The sequence below is a fragment of the Mercurialis annua genome, linkage group LG7 (genome assembly GCF_937616625.2).
Source record: "Mercurialis annua linkage group LG7, ddMerAnnu1.2, whole genome shotgun sequence".
In the NCBI taxonomy this organism is placed as follows: Eukaryota; Viridiplantae; Streptophyta; class Magnoliopsida; order Malpighiales; family Euphorbiaceae; genus Mercurialis; species Mercurialis annua.
The window spans coordinates 8,020,504-8,042,868 of NC_065576.1; the positions used below are offsets into that span (position 1 = coordinate 8,020,504).

General features: G+C 28.0%; 1 protein-coding gene and 1 long non-coding RNA gene across 2 annotated transcripts; one reads left to right on the plus strand and one right to left on the minus strand.

Moving 5' to 3' along the window:
* Positions 1-16,952: 16,952 nt before the first annotated feature.
* LOC126654635 (uncharacterized) lies at positions 16,953-18,645 on the minus strand. The gene is made up of 2 exons (XR_007632663.2): positions 18,395-18,645; positions 16,953-17,237 (listed from the first exon to the last, which is right to left on the minus strand). It is a non-coding gene; the product is annotated as an uncharacterized LOC126654635 (long non-coding RNA).
* Positions 18,646-19,101: 456 nt separating this feature from the next.
* Positions 19,102-21,285, plus strand: LOC126655435 (homeobox-leucine zipper protein ATHB-6-like). The gene is made up of 3 exons (XM_050349622.2): positions 19,102-19,633; positions 19,796-20,172; positions 20,307-21,285. The coding sequence occupies exons 1-3, from the start codon at positions 19,570-19,572 to the stop codon at positions 20,808-20,810; spliced, it is 945 nt and encodes a 314-aa protein (XP_050205579.1). The 5' UTR covers positions 19,102-19,569; the 3' UTR covers positions 20,811-21,285.
* Positions 21,286-22,365: the final 1,080 nt, after the last annotated feature.

Here is a 22,365-nt window from a genome sequence, read left to right on the forward strand (position 1 = left end):
AATTTTAATATTTAAAATATTTATCAAAAATTTAAGGGAATAAGTGTTCAAAAAGTAAACTAAAAGGGTTTATTTATTCAATTTTAAGACAACGAAGGTTTAATTAAAATTACGAGGGCTTAAAAACAAAAGAGCTGATCTGTACTTTTAAAAAAAAAAGTCGAGTATTTTTTTATACTTTTTGCCTTTAATCTAATAAATGGTGTCATGTCCGCTCTTTATATATCATATTATGAGTATTATTTTATTACTAGGAATATGGTTTTTTTGGCGTTTATATATGGAAGAAATTGACTTTATAATTTTAATAGAATATTATCAGCCGCACATAACATTAGAATTATAATTCATTGGTTATTCTAAGTTAATCACACTCTTCACGTTAGACCAATATGAAATTTTCATATCCAGTATGAACTGTTTAACTCATGAGCGGATGCATATTTTAAATATATGTATATATATTATTTACATATTTTTTCAAGCATAGTAAATGAAATTCGTAATTTTTTTAGCTTATTAAAAATCCATCACAAATTAATAAGCTATATAGCTATTTAGAATGGTGCTAACCAAACTCTCTCCACTAAAAGCTTTATGAGAGGAAGGTAATGGAATAATTGAATATGATTAGATTACAAAGAGAAGACATGAAGAGAAAAATAAAATTATAGGCTTAGGAATGATTCTATTTTCTCATACTTTTGTTTTAACTCAACTTTTCATACTTTTAAAAACTAGCCTTTAAATACCACTAACAAAATATAAAAAAGAAAAGCTGCCTACCATTAAGGGCTCTATGCTCTCCAAAGTACTCCTCCCTCACACCTACTCAAAACCTTTCCTCTATATCATAACTTTATAAACTTTGTTTCTTTCTCAATTTTTCTCTTTTTTTCTTTAATTGATTTCAATTTGCACATACAATCAAGACCCACCCATATAATATTTAGATTCTATGCTTACGAATTCTTCATCATATACACCTCCAAAGAAGAGCTACTCCATTAACAAAACTATAAAGTGTGTGTTCCATTCATATAAAAAAATCAAATTAATACTAAAGTAAAAATTTATTTTTTCAAAATCAAACCAAAATTTTAAAGGGTTAATGTAAAAAAAAATCACGAATTTTACACATTTTCTTATTTTAATCACGCAGTTTAAATTTTTTCATTTTCATGCATGAACTACCACTTTTTTTCTCAAATTTATGCACAGTGATGAGGTAACACTCATTCATTGGTGTAAATTGACCTCCACCTCAGCGATACACCAATGAAGCCGTGACACCTCAGTACCGTGTATGAATTTGAGAAAAAGTGACAGTTCATGCATGAATATGAGGAAATTTAAATTACGTGATTAAAATGAGAAAACGTGTAAAGTTGGTGAATTTTTATGACATTAACCCAATTTTAAAAACTTTCAAATCGAATTAGTTTGTTAGATCGATTTTTTTATTAAGTTTAATTATTTTAGTTACTTTACAACTAAATCAACTAAGTATTTTTATGTTTAAAACCAAATTGGAATTCTATTTTATAATATCAAATCAAACTGAATTAAATTGTCAATTCGTTTTTTTTTTGTTTTTGGTTTAGTACGATTTTTACGCATCCCAAAACAAAAATTATGAAAAGAAAATGAAGAAAAGGAAAGAAAGAAAAAAACCTATCTCTTTCCACCTATTTGAAGTATAATATTATTTTTATATGTAAGAATAACAAGTTGATGAAAACAAAATTTCATGTGTTTGAAACATCATATTCATACTCACCTTTCCATTCTCTTATACAAGAAACTATATAGTCCTCTCTTAATAAAAATGCCATGTGATGACTGTCTTTTCTATTGGACTTTTGGGCTCTTTGCTTTGAGATTTATTTATAAGTTCAATGGATAATTAACTGTAATATGCTTCTATCTCAGTCTAGTCTATTTCTTTATCTATAATTAGTTCAACATTTCAAAAGAAACCCATTACATAGACATGCATGCATTGCTTGTTAATTAGTATTCAAATCAATCTATTTCCTACGAAATTTCCTTTTGCTAATTTACCTACTTAATTAGTGTCCTAAATCTTGGGATTTCCCTTTCTTCTCTAGGTTTTTAAGCTCTTAATGACAAGATTAGTGTGTGCGCATATATTGTAGGAACCATTTTGTAGATGGCTCTGTCTTGAAGGCATAGTTATACAACATATCTTTTATTTCGTACGTACTCCCTCCGTCCCATTTTATTTGTCCATTATTCTATATTTAGATGTTCCAAAATGATTGTCACATTTGTATTACATACACAGATTTTCCTCTTTTACCCTTAATATAAATGGATATAATTTATAGAATATTATATACCATAAATACATATGCTTGACTATCTTGCATTTGTTTATTCATAAACTTGCAATTTTGTTGGCATTTAATGTTATTACTATTATTGTATTGACTATTCTTCTTTTCTAATATACTAATTCTAAATTAACTCAAGAATCAAAAAGGGTACAAAAGGAAGAATTGTTAGTAATTAAATTTTTTTTAATATATATGAAATTAGAAAGTGGACAAACAAAATGGGACGGAGGGAGTAATATTTAAAATATCTCTTTATTATTTAAGATCATTATTAAAAGGTTTAATTACCAAAAAAAACTCCGACTTTTAATCTCCTTTTCACTTGCACCATGACGTTGCGATTTTGTCTATATCACTTTAATTCGCACCTTTCCTTTCCAATTACATCCTAAAAAATTAAATTAACCTTTTTTTACTAGAAAAATTGTTAATTTGATCCTTCATTTTCAATTTATTTTCTGAAAAGTATTTAATATATTAAAAGTGAAGGATCAAATTGACATTTTATACAAAAAGCGAAGAATCAAATTCGTTTTTTTTAGTAAAAAAGGGTCAATTCAGTTTTTAAGGTGTGATTGAAAACGAAAGGTGCGAATAGGGTGATACAGACATAATTACAACGCCAGGGTGCAAGTGAAAAGGGGTTAAAAGGTCGGGTTTTTTTTGGTGATTAAACCAATTTATAATAATGATAGATTTTATCAAAAAAAGAGAGCAATTAATTTAAAATAATTTGTGTATCAAAAATATAAACAATCACAAAAATCTAAATAATCATAGAAAATCTAAAAGGTGAAAGAAAGACGACGGCGAAGAAACCACCAAAAAGAAGACGACAATGATTAAACTATCGGAAAAACGACGATGATGTATGTTCTCGGATGCAATTTATGTCGATATTTTTTGTACTCGTAGATCTGAAAGGCGGTATTGTTTTTGTGTTCGGAGATCTGAGAGAAATAAAAAAGGAGAAAAATTTGAGAAGGGGTGAAGAGAAAAAGAGAGAAAAAGAGAAATTTGTGAGGAATGCGAAAAATAAAGATGCAATTGTATTGAGAAAAAAATGAAAATGGAACTCTAATTAAAACAAAATTTGGAATTATTTTATAATTCTGGACACTGAAAAAGTTAAAAAAAATAGATAAAAATATTGTAATTACTTTATAAAAATAGGTAATTTGGAAATACTCCCGATTGGTAATAAAAAGTTCAAAGATTGCGAATATAGATAATATTTGAAGGTTCTTAATTTCAATGAGTTATGATGAGCAAAAACAAAGATATCCATAAAAATGATGAATTGATGAAAACAACAATTGTTTTGTTGGAAATTTTATTATTTTAAGTCAGCGACACCAATAAATATGTCCCATGCTCAATCATCCCCTTATGATATTATACCTCCTTTTAGTCTCTTTGCCATACCCATATATAGTTTATTTCCCCAAGAAAAGTAAGAAATTAGAGTTTCCCATCATTTTTGGCCTTTGTGGCATCTTTCAAAATTCATACATTTTTTTTTAATAATTAATTCATACATTTACTTGCCTTATGCTTTAATTGTCTTAAGGTTATATTTGCACTTTCATACAAATTTTAAATTATAATTTATATCATTAATTTTAAAGTTATTTAGTGTAATGTACCTTTTATTATAAATAATTTAGCCTAAAATCGTTTTATTAATAAATATAGAATAGATATAATTAATATAATATATTATGAAAAAATATACATTAAGTTCAAATAATATAGTGAGAAAATAATACACTAGCGAGCAGAGTTGCTCGAATGTGTCTTCTGAATTTTTATGGTAATTTTTTTTACTTAAACAAATATTAAAACTACATTACATGACACATCAAAACAAATATTAAACAAACATTAGAACCAATTTAACTCTAAAACATAATATTAAACTAATATTAAATAGTTAAATACTAAACATTAAATATAACATATAAAGTTTAATTTTTAATTAATATAACTTTTAATTTTTAATTGATATAATAAAAATTCAAGACACCGAACTAAAATAACACTAACATGAACATCGTAATTTACAGTCACGTGCTGTTACATAATTGGTCGGTGTTCCAATTTATCAAAAAATGAAAGTTGGTAGCTGAAATTGTCAAGTTTCATAATTTGTATTGTATGGTAAAGTTTGTGATTTATTTTGATCATTTTTTTCAAAATTCATTTCAATCAGGATTAACTTTATTAAAACTTTAAACATAATTAATTAATTTAATATAGATACGGGATATTACAATTTAAAATCAATTAAAATAAATTTTAAATTTGAGAACTTCATTTTAAAATTTGTAAACATATTGGAGTATTTAAAATGTTATGGAAAACTATTCTTAAATTTAATTACCACCATATTTAAAAAAAAGTTAATCCGAAAAAAACTAATTTTTTAAAAACTAATACGAGTAATGATGGAGGCTGCCTTCTGATCCGATTAGTAAACCTGTAAAATAAAATAGAAGCTAACCGGACGATGATTGTTCGATTAACTCTTCGATGTTAAAGTTAATTTAGACGTTTAGCAGCTTTTTGTGTATATGAACGTAATTGTGTTTTCAGGCATATCTCAAACTCTTTAAATAGTAGTTGAGAGAATACCTAATAGAATTCAAATAGAAAAATAACTCATATTTAGTAGCATTATGTTTGAATAGGAAAGTGATTACTCATTTAAAAGGAAGTTTTATTCAGGAATATCTTCCTGAATAAGGTTATCTTCCTAGATTTGAGTTTCTATCCGAATAGGAAAGAGATTCCGTGTATTTGGTCTTCTAGATATGGTTCTTCATATATTCATGTTTCTGGCGATACATTTTGACGACGCGCTTTCACCAAATTCTTAGAAAATCGGCCTTTTTGAGGATTCGAGAGAATCTCCTTTTGATCTTCAAATTTGGCGAATCATATATAGTCGGGTGTTCGATATTGTCAGGCTTTCGCTTTTGGAAAAGTGCTAGGATTCTCTCATGTGGTAAATTTTATACGGCTCACTTACATTATAGTTACGTGGAATTCGGTTTTCCATCAAGTAACACTATAGTTTCAATTAGTTTGGTTTGACTTTTGAATTAATTATTTTTTATTTTTAAATTATATTAAATCAAATAAAGAGGTTATAAAACCTTAAAATCAAATCAAATTGTTTGGTTCAATTAGACTTCTGGGTTTTAGTTTATTTGTTTTTGTCTTCTTTGCTTTAAAATAAAAATATCAAACTTAAAAAACAAATTGAAATCATTAAATAATTAAACTTTCAAACTAAACCGAATTGATACAAATTAGTTTCAATTGATATATTTAAAAATGTTTTTTAAAAAATAATTTTGACCTGATTTAAAATATATTATAAATATGGTAGCATATTTAACAATTAATTATAAACTATATTATAATTTTTTGTTCTAATTTTTAAAAGAATAATCAATTTATTTTCAAATTTAACTTTAGTTTTGACAATAGGAACATTTGACAAAATTAATTAAGAGAATTAATCCATATAACTAGTGAATTTGATTATTATCAAGGGAAAATAATAAAAAAATTGAAAAATTATAGTAAACTAATAGAGCTTATATGCTCCAAAAACCACGAACTATCGCGTGTTTTTGGTATTTAACACGAATTTTTAATTTTGGCATAAAAATATACGAACTATCTGATTTTCGCAATAATAACACGGGCACCATTTTAGGCATAAAACTACACCGTTTTTTTTTACCTAAAACGACATCGTTTTTTGAAAAAAATAATCAAATATGGTCTTATATGCAAAAATTTGATACTACATGTATTTTTATGCCTATATTAAAAGTTCGTATTAAATACAAAAACATGCGAAAATTGGTGATTTTTGATGCATTTAAACCTGGCTAATAATTATATCCAATATCGCGTAAAATTTTCAATTAACTCTTAATTATTTTATGATAGTTAGTAATTACTTGGAAAAAGGTATTAACAACAATGATTTAGGGCTTGATTACAAGACAAGTAAAAGAAGAAGTATTACATGATGAAGTTTAAAAGCTGAATGTTCATTCTTGTGGACCACCTTCATATATGATAAGTTTAAAACTAATAGAAACCGAATTTCAACATAAATATAGTGGAACTGAGTTGTACAGAATTCACTCTTCTGAGTGAATCCTATGATTCGTCTAAGATGAAAGCCAAATGACAACAATACCTGAGTCATAGGACCTCGCCATGCCTAAGATCAAAAACGGTATTCGTTAAAGATCTAGAATCAAGTCTCAAATGCGTTGTCAGAGACTCGATTACATGAAAATAGAATAATGTTTAGAAAACCAAATATGCGAAATTACCTTCCTATTTGAAGATAAACTCCTATCTGAAAAGATAAACCTATTCAGAAAGACATTCTTGAATATGATTCATTTTGAATAAGGAATCATTTTTCTATTTAAATACACACTATTAAATAGTAATCACTTTTCTATTCAAACTTTATAAGACATTTTCTTAATACTATATAAAAAGTTTGAGGTATGGATAAATAAACAATTATATTCAATATGAAGATACTCTGCTCAAAACTCAATACTGACTTTGGCATTGGACAATCACTGTCTGATTGATTTTCTATCCTGTTTTACAAGTTTAATCGCAAATCCGGAAGCAAGACTCCGTCGAGAATTTATAATTTTAAATATATACAACTTATCATAAATCTACTAAAATTAACATTTCAGTAATTTAATCCGATTTGAGAAGTTAACAGTAGTTTTAGTTAATTATAATAGTTATTCAATTTAATATGCATTTTAAATAATAAGGTAAGAATTTTTTTTAAATCACTTTAATTTATATTTTTTTTATATATTAGCTCTAAAAAATAATTGTTAATACATGTTATCACATGTTATTTAAATAATTTTTTTGGTACATGATTCATGAGATTTTCTAAACGTGTTTTGACTATAAGACGATACTGCTAAATTTTACATTTTCATACTAATTTCCACTCGAATAGTGTAGGTTTTGAGGCAAACTCTGACCTTAAATTTTAAATGATTGCATACATTAAGTACGCTTCGAACCACAATCTCATTTAAATCAGAAGAACGCCTTACCAACTCTCCTGTGCATTGAGTTATTAAATAATTTTTTGAATTGGCTAATATTGTTGTTAACATTTAAACTAGGCTAATATTGTTCTTAGCTTTTAAGTTAGGCTAATATTGTTCTTAACTTTTAAATTGGGAAAAATTCAAAATTAAATTTTCAATTAAATTTTCAAAAAATAAAAATGGTTTGGATTTTTCTATACACTAAGCCATAGCTTTAAAGGACAAATTTTTTCTCTTACATTGGGATGCAAAAAATCTCTACACTTTTAATTTAATGGAGAACAACAAAAGAAATCTCACATGCAAACAACTCATCACTTCCCTTTATATTACATACTCAACAAACAAGAACCCAACTTACACGTGTTGTTGTCAAATTAGAAAACAAAAATTGTGGGTCCTAAAGTTTGCATCTATGGCAGTATTAGTACCCAATTTCTGATTTATAGTCTCAATTTTGATGATCATATTACAGCTACAATTCCACTTGCACCTGCTTATCACAGCTCGGGAAATTCTTGCTTATCTAGGTATACATTGTACAATGGAATATAATTTAAACTATAATTTAGGTTATTTGAAGTAGACCATTCAAATGCCTAATCTTTATTTCAGCTCTTGATGAAATGAAATGTATATGGCGCAATTGGCACTCGCCATCGCTCAATTTAAATTTACTGCTCTAAAAAATTACATCGTTGATTTAATTTAATTTTTATTAATTTTAGATAACATGACGATAAATCGGATGTCTAGATGAATATATAATAAAAATATTATTTTAATCTATAACTTATCTATAAAAACATAAAATGTAAAAAGAAACTCCCAATTTTGGCATTTGATGAGAAGTAAATTTAAGCACTTTAGACTTTGATTTTCGTATTATGAAATAGATCATTAATCTACTAATTGTCGTAGTGATTCAGTGATCACCATGGTACTATTTTGTAGTTGTGATTTTCAGATAAAAACAATCATGAGTATCATAAATTAACTTTCGAGAAAATGATTTTAGTTTGAAAATGAAATTATTCATTCACAAATTTTAATCAATCAAAGTGGTGTAAATTTGGCCTGGGGGCCTAGTAAGTGGCAGTTCATTTGATTTTATTTAACGACAATATTAGTACAACTCTACAATTAATTCAAGTGTGCATCCACATATTAAAGAAAAATATAAGTAAAATAGTGTATTCTAAAAAACAAAGAATGTTCCAAATTTGTTAATATGGTCATAAAGAGGGATCAAAGAAGATAATGCAATGATGCATGGATGTGTGTGTTCTTGTTTGTTGTCAACTTAGTGAAAAGAGTGGAGACAAAGGATTTCATAGAAAAAGAGAAGAAACCAAATGCAATATTATTTCTAATTATTGTTTCAATTCCTTGGAAAAGAAAATGTGTAAGGAAATCAATTTAATGTGGTGAAGAATGTGGTACCACCACCTTCCTTGCTTCTACTCTCTTAATCCCAATTTCCCCTTTGAGTCATTAGTTTTGTCACATCATTTGCATACTCTTTCGAGTCCGTAATATTTATTTTCTCTGTCCCATTTTAAAAAAAAAAATCATTTACTTTTATATATAAATTAAAAAAATTATTATCTTTATCTTTTTATATTTGGCACCTAGTAATGATAGTAAATTTTTTCATAAAATTCCTTTAAAATAACTAAATGAAGGGTAAAATACAATAATCATTGGAAAAATATTTTAAAAATAAAAATAATATTTTTTAAATGGGATATTGCAAAATGAAAAATGAGACTTTTTAAACGGGACAGAATGAGGGTTATTTTAAAACGTCAGTCATAAATATCAACAACTTTTTAAAATATGGCCAATTTAATAAAATTATTTATAAATTTAATATCTAATATTTTAAAATAGAATATTTTTTGCGGATAAGGTCAAATCTAAGCAAAACTTTCAAAAAAACCAATTTCGGTCAATTTTCAACGGCCTAATTACATAAAATTCCCCCACCTTAAAATTTTTTTGCGTTTACACTCCGACTTAATTTTTTTTCCGATTATATCCTATTTCAAATTTTCAGCTTTCAACTCTACCCCGAAGCACTAAAATGATCTGTTTTTTTTTATAATTTAGGGAAGGGGGAGTGAGACTCGAACACGAGACCTCTTACCAAGATGCATGTGACTATTACCACTGTGCTACAACAACACTGCCTAAAATGATCTGTTTTCATCTGAAAAAAGAATTAAAATAGTCCTTCATTTTAGGCTATATTCTAATTAGATATTAATATTATTAATTATAAAAAACACTTTTTAAAAAAAAATCAACTGATAATAATTATTTAATTTATATTTATTATTAATAAATTTTTTAAATCAAAAATCATAAAAAAATTAAAATTTACGTAAAATAAAATCTATTTATATTCTAATTAGCGAGCTGCTCCTTCATTACATGGAAGAAGAAAAGTTCCTCAATGGAAGGAGGAGCAAAAAAATCAATTTTAAAAAAAAATATTCAGTGACGGATTCTTAAAAATCGAAGATGTATGGTAGTAGATCGGATTTTTTTTTTTTAAAATAATTTAATTTTTTGTTAAATATTTTAAAAACAATTAATTATTAGGACTTATTTGAACATTTTAAAGCTGAAGGACTTGTTTGTATTTTTTCAAATAAAAAAACATGATATAACTCTTCTATTTGTTGTTATTGACGTTTTTATCCTGATATTATTTAAATCGTCAATTGTACCCTTAGTGAGGGTAGAGGTGAAACCTGAAAACTTGAAATAGGGTATAATTGAAATTTTTTTTAGACGGGATATAAACGCAAAAAAACGTTCAAAGTGCGGGGTAGACATGTCCACTTCAAAATTAGAAAGAAAATCCTTATGATTTGCAGACATCCTGCAAATAGATATAAAAAAAATTAAGCTAGAAAAAGTACCTCTAGAGTCACTATAAGGATCCGCCAAAAGTAAAGCTCGATGACTAAGATAAATACTTACTAAATCAAAAAATAAAAGCTTATTTTCCTTACAGTCCGATGAAAGTTTGAAAGTAAAATCAGACTCATCCAGAGTCAAGGAGGAGGAAGAAATAAAATCTTTTAAAAGGGTAAAATCCTGGGAAAGATCGGAAAAAGAAGCATGCTTGATAAGAAAAAAAAAATTAAGTCCAATTCTCCAAAGAAATACGAAGAATAAATAAAGATCGAACAGACCTACTGTCAACGTAGATGAACATCTCATCTTTACGCTTTGAGAAATGTACAAATACTTAAAAACATTTAACGAAGGGACTCGACCACGAGCCCTGCAATATTTCAAAAACGAAATAAAGATTCAGATAGAGTTAGGATGAAATTGTCCAGGCGGAATACCTAAATCGAGACAAACATCAAGAATAAAAGACTCTAACAAAAGGCTAAGTCCATCAATCAAAAGCTCTTCAAATAAAATTATTTTAGTGGATTAACCCGGACAATGGTTATCCTTAAAATTCGAGTTAGGCGTCCTAGGCTCATACTGTGATGGAAAACTATAATTAGAAGAAATTTTTAAAATTTTCTCAGAAGAAAGAGAACTAACGGTATGATCTATATCGTCCCTAGCACCTCGAGTTTTTCCTGCCTCATCAGCCATGGCTAAAATATTTAAGGGGGAAAAGTGGAATAAACTGGAAAAGTTGAAAATTTATAAAAGTAAATAGATCAAAACACTAATCTAACTGAAAAATGAAAGGATAAATCAAGGACACCAAGAACACATAAACTGAGAATCGAGCAAGGAAGAACGAAAATAATCAGAAATAAATAAACGCAATACCTAGAAAAACGATAAGATGGGTCGAAGGAGATATAGAAAACAACTCGAAAGTGAGGAATTTTGGATATCAAAGCCAAACAAGTAAACCAAAAATATATGTTTCAAAGAGTTTGAAAACTCGAAAAAAACACAAATGAAAGTAAAAGATGAAGAGGAAGACGAAGATGAAATACATATACACACGAATTCTGAGAAAACAATGATTGTAGTTAAAAAAATCAAAAGGTTGAAACTCTACGACACATTTGAGATGAAGGACACGTGGTGATCACAATGACATGCGGTGAAAATCCGTGATCTATCATGAATACATGTCGAATGATAAAATAAAAAGAGAAATTGAAGATGCTCATCGAGGACCTGAAAACACTTGTAAAGGACCTGAAAGGACTCGTAGAGAGCCTGAAAAAACTCGCAGAGGACCTAAAAAGACTTGCCAAATAAAGCTAAAAATCAAACAAGGCATAAATATCCAAGATATAAGTTTACATGCGGGAAAGATAATGATGGAAACTCAATTCCACATAATATTATGAACTAAGTCCTCGGGGATTCGCCCAACAAAGGGGACCTCGAAACTCGCCAAAAATTGATAATCAGAGAGATCTTGATGATGAGTGAGGCCAAGTCCTATAAGACAGCCCGTTTATAATAAAATCCATACGGATTCGCCTAAGGAGTAACGACTGAATCCCACGGGGTTTAGTGAACAGATATGATACGGACACTGTAAGATATAAAATCTAAATACAAGTCAACTATCATACTGACATTTAAGGGTGTTCTAGAAGACTTAGATCTTCTAGAAGAATAAGATATACTTTCCAGAATAAGATATACTTTCCTACTTATGATCGTATTTTTATTTGAGAAAATATTTCTATTTAGGACTCATCCCTTAATAGGACTCATGCTAAATAGAAATCCTTCTCCTATTTGGATTCATCTGCCAAATAGAAATCTCTCTTTCTATTTACGCTCTATAAAATATTCCTCAGTGACCACTAAAAAAATTGACGTATGCTCATGCACAAACTAATTATGAATTATAATTAATACTCTCTTAAAGTCAATGCTGACTTGATATTAGAGTGTTCATCAGACACAACCGTCCTATCAGCAGTCTAACCTCAGTTTTGCGGGTTCAAACCCATTGAGAAGCCCGACTCCATTATGAATATTCACCATTAAAATAATAAAAAAGGATAGAACTAAAATTTAAGTTGAAAAAGTAGGAAAATTTAATAAGACTTTCTAGATGAGACATTATAAAAATTATAATGAGAATATTTTGTTAAATTTTAACGCTATTGCATATTGATGGCACGTATCTAAATTTTTAGTTAATTCGAAATAATCTTAATTAATTAAATTTAAATATTTTACTTATTTAGAAAAATTAAAATTTGAAAAATTATCGAAACGTGTCATATTATATCTGCACTCGGAAGGAAGACATTATTGCCTATGAAAAAAATCTTGTAGCCTCCCTGCTCTTTTTTTTTACAAAATTTAAATTTTAACTATCAACAAAATATAGTTCAAATAATAAAATATTAAACAATGTTTTACTAAATTAAAGGATTCAATTTTTCCTCCAAACGCTCAATTATATATATAAAAAAAGCAATGAGGATCATAATTAGTCTAATCATATTTATTCATAAATAAACAATGAGGATCAATTTATATATCGGTGGCGAATCATTTCCGACGTGGGTTTAATATTGAGTTAATTCAGTCCACATAAATTCTGGATTTGTTTTTTTTTTCTTCCAAAGCTCTTAGTTAGTTAGATAGTCAGAAAAGTTATACAAATGTTCGTAGGTTACAAATCATTAAGAATCTAATATTAGCTAGTTGAGCCAAATTATGAGCTTCTCAATTTTGTGATCGACCTATAAACCTTGTGCTGCAAAAGCTGAAGAACGATTTAGAACACCAAATATCCAGCCAAATATGCTCAAACATTCCACCACTGGGCATATTCTAGTAGAGAACGCTTGAGTAATTTTTGATGTTATATTTCATTGGATTTATTCTAAAATCAAATAATAGATTTGAGTTTTGAAAATAATTCTTGAATGGAACAGACAGATCACAAATTTCACATCTAAAAATAATTATTATAAAAATATATAAATAAATTTTTATTATTTAATTAATTTTTTTTATATTTTTATATAATTGTTAGTCGAACTATATTTGTTTCTTCACTAACAAAATATTTATTACTATCAACGGGAAAAAAAATAGGAAGGCACTCTACAGTTTCATGTAAGTATTTAAAATTAGAGGAATAAAAAAAAATAAGTAGTTAAAAATTAAAATTCATAAAAGAAATAAAGAATATGCGACAATAATCAGGTGAATTGGTTATAGACGAAAAATGGATGAGCTCATCTGATTAATCGCACCGACCACGCCGCAGTGAAAACGTATGATGCGCTGACGCCAAAAACAGATTTGCATCAGCTTAAAATAAGCTAAGCCGTTAAACAAACAGCCACGCCGTACAGCCCTCTCCCTCTCAAACCACTGTTTTAATGACATATCCGTTGCCCAAATTGATGTGGCAATTCATTAAACTGATTCAATCAACATTAATCAATTAAATAAAAATAAGAATAATTATATTCATATAATATTACAATATTAATATTTTTCTTAAATTATCTTCATATTTAAATTTACATATAGATAATTAATTTATAAATTAATGAATAAATAAATTACATTTTATCTAATAAATAAAGGCAAAACCTACTCTAAAATTCTTGTACTTCCAATTTTTATTTTATTTCGTCCTTCGCTTCTTTTTCCTTGATGCATTTATTTTTTAAAATAATTTTATAAATTTTTTTATTTATAAAAGTGCAGAAGTGTGAGAGATCAAGTAAAATTATTTTTGAAAGTATATGGATGAGTAAAGACACAAAAAGATTTTATAAAATTGTTTTTAAAAATATAAAGGCTAAATTATGAAACAAAAATGCCTAAGGTTGAAGTGAAAAAACAAAAAGTACAAGGAACTTAGTCTTTATAATAGATTAAGTCATAAATAAATAACCGAATGATTTATATAATATTATCGATTTGATAATCTTTAATTCTTATAATTTTTTCTGTCATTTATTTACCAAACATGACATAGTTAAGAAAAAACGTAAGACTGTGGATTAATTTTACAAAAAATTAAAAATAACATTAAGCCAAATAATTGACATACTAAAAACATTAAACAATAAAATTTGAAGGTGGTAATAAAATAGGTTGAATTCAGTTGTTGAGAATTTTTCGTCACTAATTATACTAGTAGAATTTCCATTTTCAGCTTATTTCGCTGCTTATATAATTTAAACGATGAAATTAAAACTTTGAAATTTTAAGAATTTGAATTTGAAATTTGAAAAGTTTTGAACAATCTAAGAATCTACACAAATTTTAAATTCAATAACAAAAAAAGCACAAAATTTTCAAAAAAAAGTTAGAGCCATTTATTTGAAAAATAAAAAGATGTTAAAATAAACGAATTACAATAATTTCTAGCCAAAAGCTAAAGATCGCTGTTTCTTGTACTTGAAATCGATGAAAATTAACTTCCTCTCTCTAGGATAAATATTTTTCGCTCTATAGAGAGTGCTCAACAAAAAGAAAATCATATTTCTGATTAAAAAAATACTTAATTAAATCAAATTTTTATACTTAATTTTCAATAGATTGCTCCAGTATTAACTTTTTATCAATTAGTTATAACTCAAATGATATAAAAGGTTAGACAGCAACTATCAATGCTGTGAGTTCAATATATCCAACAAGCGCTCTCCCTGCTCAATTATATATATATATATATATATATATATATATATATATATATATATATATATATATATATATATATATATATATATAAAATTTAGAGGAAATTAGACTATACACTTGATTATTGAAAATAATCTCAAAACTACATTAGGATCTTTTTTTCTTGAGTCAACACTTAATAATCTAATATAATTGCTTTAGCACTTGATTGTTTCAAATATTTGCAACAAACACTTACTTTTCATTCAGAGCTGAAATAATTCCCCGTGTTAGCTTTTCTTCCCAAAGACAATTCTCCGCCGTTATTTTCAATCCCTGTCGTTCTCCGATAATTCCCTACCATTAATTCATCACTGTTCTTGCCATTTCTCGCTGTTCTTGCCATATTTGTTTCATGGCATCTTCGTTTTTCCACTTCTGTTCACCGCTCTGCTATTCCATCTCTGTTCCACCTCAATTCTATCTCCATTCCACCTTCGTTGCCACCGCAGCTGCCATCTCTGTTGTTCCACCGCCGTTGCCATCTCTGCTTTAGTGGTCCAATCCATGCAATGTTTAGCTGATCATTCTCCATTTGCTGCCAATCAAATGTTAAAAGTTTTATTTTTAATTATTGTAACAGAATTAAAGTTTTGGAAATGTGTGAGCTTTTCATAACATTTTTTGTATTAATCAAGGGACAAACTTCTTTGTTAATACTAGAAATTATTTATCAATTTGATTAATATGATGTTTACGTGGATAATAGTTTGATTTTGTTTCATGGCTTTTGTAGTGCACTAAAGTTGTTTGGTTAAATGCCTGAGAGACCATAAATGCTTTACTATGGCTTATTTTTTTTATTTGTCTCATATTATGATTGCTTTTAATTTTAAAAGTTATGAAATCAAGTGTTGATTTTAGGATTGATAGAGTTGTAGATTTTTTTACGACTCTTACATGTCATCAGGAAGTGTGTAAAATTTGTTCGATTCAATATTAATCTTTGTATTCTTTTTGGTTTGTGTTATTTGTTAGATTACATTATGTTTGGTTAAATTTTTTAGAATTAGCTATTTGAAATTCAGTTCAAATTATTGTTGTATACTATTTTGTCTGCCTACTTTTGTTATTCTTTTGTTATACTCTGCTAGCTAAGTCTTTTATTGGGCTAAATAAATTATATAAGTTGTTGAAAATGATTTTGTTATATTAGTCGTATACTTTTTGACTTTTTACATGTATCTTTTTTTATATTTTGTTAGATTTTGTATATAGTTTGTTACTTAATGTCTCATTTGGATAAGAATTTGATTAAAATTGTTTAAAGTGAGTTTCTTATATTTATTGTATACTCTATGTCTTTTTTCTGTATTCTTTTTCATGCTTTGTTACATAATGTTTATTAGACTAATAATTTGATGTTTAATGTCTGTCTTCTTTTGTAATTTTTTGTATACCCATCTTTATGTTATGCATTTTTAGATTTGATAGAATATACCAAAAATGAGATTGCTGAATTTGATAGACTTTCTATTGTATTCTTTATGTATATTTTATGTATTCTTTCTTAGGTATTGTAGATTTAGTTTTGAAATTTCATTATCATTCATGTTACAATTTTTTTTATTACTGTATATAAATATACCTGCATGTTACATCCTTTTTAATGTGGTGCATTTGATATGTTTTATAATGCAGCTATATGATCCATATTTCGAGGTTGAACAATATTTTAGTATTTCTAAATTGTTATATAGTGATTTTGGCATGTTAGGTGTTGCTTTTGCTTAAATTTTGATGGCAAGTATGGAAACTTCAACGGTTCCAACTTTATTCATACTGTAACAAAAAATTAGAAAACTAAAAGGCATGTGAATAATATACATAAAGTGTATATAAGGTATAACAAACACTTTGAGCAGTAATGTCAAGCTATTACATGTTTTTCTTTAGCAAATTTCTACAACTCTTATTGTTATGCCCCTGTTTTCTACACCTTGCATATTACTGATGTCTTTTTCTCCCATGATGCCTTGTATCTTCTTTTTTAGGACTTCCTGAAGTAATTTCCCCATAAGGTGGCAAAATAATCTGATTTTTTCATTATAATTGATGATAACCGCTATTGATTCTATTTCTGATCATTAAGAAAAAAAATAAAACACAATAAGTATACAAAAAATATACATAGGTTATAGAAAAATATTGAAAATGGTAATAAAAGAAACACAAAATGTACCAATATACAACAAATATACAAAAAGTATACAACAACACTGTATAAAAGATGAAAGAATACACGAAGTATACATAAAGTATATAATAAAACTGTAAAGAGTAAAAAAAATACAAGATTCTACCTTCTGTTGAAAAAAATACAAGATTCTACCTTCTGTTGTTTGAATGTCAACTATAATCAATCAATCACAGATTATGCAATTTTAGTATACATAAAACATACAGAAAATATACCAAAACACTATAATCATCTAAAATAAAAGAATTAGTTCATATAGTAATTAGTACATATTGCTACTTTCAAGTATACATATAACATGCAAAAAGAATATCAGAATATTATAATCATTATTTTCAAAAAAGAAAAGAAAAAGAATGAGTACATATAAGAAATCAGTACATTTAATAAATATACGTTATACATAAAATATATAGAAGGTAATTATCAAAATGAAATTAGTTTAAAATCAATACAAATAGACATAAAGTATTACAAAATCTAATAAGTATTCTAATAATTTACATAAAGTATTCTAATAATATACATAAAGTATACAAAATTTAATTAGAATAAACATTATAATTATCTAAAAAACAGTACATATAACAAATCAATAAATATAACGAATATACAATATACATAAAACATTCAAAATGTATACCAAACCATTGTAATCATTAAAAATAAAATAATCAGTATATATAATAAACTGAGAAACATACGAATAATATTTTCGATATAATATTAAAAATTTGGAGAGATTTTATCATTTTAATCTTTAAATTACGTTTATATATACAAAAAAGATAATATACTAAAATTATATGAAGTTATACTTAAAATATACAAAAAGTATACAAAAAATATAATACGAAACAACAACAGCAGTTGCAGCAAAAAATAACAGCAACAACAGGGAAAAACAACAACAAAGCATAAAACAACAGCAACAGTGACAGAAATAGGGGATAAACCGATCTAAAGAAGTAAAAACTACAAAATGAGATCATCACTCCCAGATCTGTTAAAATCCTAACAAACCCAACAACCACTACCTCATCTTGACACTTCCTCCACCGTGGTTACTCTTTAAGTCTGTCACCGATTGTAAGGTAGTCGTCCTAGGAGCTGCCAATGGTAGATCTAAGAGCTTGTTCTAGAAATCAAATCGATTTTAGGGAAGCTATTTCAACGAGAATTTGAGAAATTATACTGATATAGAAAAAATTGGACAAAAAGAAGAAGAAGAAGATTGCTTGATATGAGAGTTTTGATTTAATATTTGAACTGAGAAAAGTAATTTCAATTTGGGAATATGTGTTTTTGAAAAACACGTGTTGGGTAAGAAAATATGAAGAAATAAGTGCTAAAAAGGTTTTAGCAAGTCAATTAAGTATTGATCCCAATTAAAGTGTGCCATCCGTATTTTTGGGATTATTTTTCCCTTTTTAGATAGTTTTCAATTTTTCCCTAAAATTTAAGCAAACCGGTCGAGCTATCCAATCAGGTTCGAAACAGTCTTAAACTCAAAAAAATATGAATAAATATAAAAATATCTTCCACCACTTAAAAATTTCGGAAAAGTGAACCTCCAAATGAAATGAACCCAAAATTCAATCCAAATGCAAAATTTAAGTTGACCGGTTACAGCCGGTAAACCCAAATTTTCTTGATTGTGTGATACAAGTGACCTAACCCAAGTAAGAATGTAACCCTAAGTGTAACCCAAGTTTGTATATTTAAAGAGAAACAAATTGGTTTAGGCCAGCTGGGTTCTGAACTACTCCCTTCTTCACTCTTCTCCATCTCTCTTTTTTCTTTCAAATTTGATAGTATTTCAATAATTATGAGAGAGGGTGTAATTGTAAAATTTCAACTTTCTTGATAGTGAAATGTGTAATTAACTTGTAATACTGGGTTTTGTGTGTGGATTTGTTGGATATATGGGTTTGGAGGGAGAATTGGTAATAGTATTAGAAGTATTGAAAAAGAAGAAGAAATATGATAATGGAAGCTTGCATGAGCAGTGTTTGTTGTTGTACAAATGTATACAACAACACTACTGTACTTCAACTTGGTCTACCTATAACTCCATTTTTAATTCTAATTCTTAAGACTGATCACCTTCTTTAAAACAAGATCTCTCTCACTTAATTTAATTCCCTCATCATCATCAAGAACAAGAATTCTTTTTGTATTTTCTTTCTTTAATTTCAGTGAAACTGTGATCATGAAAAGACTTGCCAGCTCTGATTCTCTTGGTGCTTTGATGTCCATTTGTCCTAATTCTACAGGTTAAATTACTATACTAGCCTTAGTTTTTTTTCCTTTTTTTTAACTTTCAGACATACCCATGTGAGTTTTATTGTCATATTGATGCTAAAGTTTGATTCTTTTAGGTTTTACTGTAAAGTTTAATTCATGCACTAACTTTTTTGTTTTTTTGTTTGTTTTAGATGAGCAGATCAGCCCAAGAAATGGCAACCATTATGGGAGGGAATTTCAGTCGTTGTTGGACGGTTTAGATGAAGAAGCTTGCATAGAAGAATCTGGCCATGTTTCTGAGAAAAAAAGACGGTTAAGTGTGGATCAAGTTAAAGCTTTGGAGAAGAATTTTGAAGTTGAAAATAAGCTTGAACCTGAAAGAAAAGTTAAATTAGCTCAAGAACTTGGTTTGCAACCGAGACAAGTTGCGGTTTGGTTTCAGAACCGCCGTGCACGGTGGAAAACCAAGCAATTGGAACGCGATTACGGCGTTCTGAAAGCTAATTATGACTCTCTTAAAACCAATTATGATTCCCTCCAGCATGACAACGAAGCTCTACTCAAAGAGGCAAGTTATAATTTTTGGTCAAAAATTTAATGAGGTTTTCTGAATGGGTCTCAATTATGAGATTTTAATATTTTTTGATTTGCAGATCGAGCGTTTTCAAGATTTTAACATAATGTTTCTTGATTTACTTGCAGATAAAACAATTGAAGGCGAAGCTGAATGATGAGAATACAGAAAGCAACATTATTTCTGTCAAAGAAGAGGTAATTTTGCCCGAATCTGACGAAAAATCCGCTAAACAGTCGCCCCTACGCGATTCTGCAGCTGTATCAGAAGCGAAAGAGCTGAATTATGAGAGCTTCGATACCAACAACAATGGACTAGAGCTAGCGACATTCTTCCCAGATTTCAAAGACGGGTCATCAGACAGCGATTCCAGCGCAATTTTAAACGAAGATAACGGTCAGAATCCGGCAATTTCCTCATCTGAGGTGTTCCAAAACCACCCGTTAATCATGTCTCCACCGCCATCTTCGTCGAACTGTTTCCAGTTCACGTCATCATCTAAAACATATAATCAGACACAGTTCGTGAAAATGGAAGAACATAACTTCTTTAGCAGTGAGGAGGCTTGTAATTTCTTCTCTGATGAACAAGCTCCAACTCTTCAGTGGTACTGTCCTGATCAATGGAATTAAAGTTCAAAAAATGGCAATAATAAGAGGCAAAAATAGTGGGAATTAAAGAGTTTAGTTCCAAGAATTTTGTGAAATGGAAGTTGATTGAGTGTATATCTTTATGTTGTGCATTTAAAAAGCTCAATAACTTTGAATTCCACTGAAAATTCGGAGAAATGGGTCCATGAGGGGATCAAAGATGGGGACTAAATTGTAAAGAAAAAGAATAACGGGGGAGAATTTGGAATTAGATAAAAGAGAAGGGCTAGAAATGAGAAAGCACGTGTAAGTGAAAGGTGACGATGATAAATGGTTGTTTTTCTTTTACTGTGATCCGTGCGGAAATGATTAGATCGTAATTGGGGGTTTGTTTTTTTCTCTGTGGTGCTGTAAAAAAGTAGTTATGGTGAAAAAAGTGAGATCAGCTTTGAATCCATGGAGGAAGAATTCCTGTAATGGAGAATTAAAATAATCATAATTTGCCTTTTTCTTTTTCTCTTCTATCTATGCAATGCAATGCACTTTCTTTAATTTCTCTTCTTTTAATTCTTGCTTAGCTACTTCAAATATATGTGGGTTATTTGCTTCTTTAATTTGGGTGTTTTTATATTTGTAGCGGTTCAATTTTTATTTTTTAAAATGTGATGATCACACATTTTAATTTCTAAATTTTTGCATTGTGCAGTATATTTTTTGTCATGTGATGCCGTTTTATACAAAACTGCGCCGTTTTATACAAAACTGTGCCGTTATATATATATTTTTAATAATATATTTAATGTAAATAAATTATATGCTATACAATGTAAAAATGCGAAAAACTAAAATATATGGTTCTGCATTTTACAAAATAGAAGGAAATCGTTTTAAACGTGAAACGTTGAGAGTTAATATGCAAATAATTTAATATATTTTTACTTAAAAGAAACAAAGAAACTAGTAATAATAAGATCATGAGTGTACAAAATTAAGTTGAAATTGGTTATTCAAACCAGTGTTTTAACAATCCATCCGGTGGTCGAACCGGTGAGGCCACTGATTCACGGTTCAACCAGTTGAATCGGTTCAATAACCGATTCAACATATTTGATAAATTTAGAAAAAATTAAAAAAAATATAATTCACCGATTTTTTACCAGTTCGACTTTCGGTTCACCGGTTCAATATCCGGTTTTTACTAGTTCGATCCGGTTCAATTCTGTCCAAACCGATCCACCCGGTTCAGCCAAAAAATTTGGTTTTTTGTGGGTTTAAACTGGATCACTGGCCGGTTCCGGTTTAACAGGTTCGATCGGCCGGTCCAGTTTGGTTAAAACATTGATTCAAACTGAACTAGATTAATAAATTTTATTTTATTTGATTTTTATAAAAAAGTTTAAAAGAATTTTAATATAAATTAAACTAAATTAATTTGAATTAATAAAAATATAACTGGTTCAGATTGGTTTAAAATATTTTTAGTTTCTATGAAATTAATATTGTTCAATTTAAAAAAAAATCAAATTTTAATTCGGTTCTTTTTAAGTGAAAAGAGAAAACAATTAGGGGAGAAATTTTACAAACATTGGAGCAATCT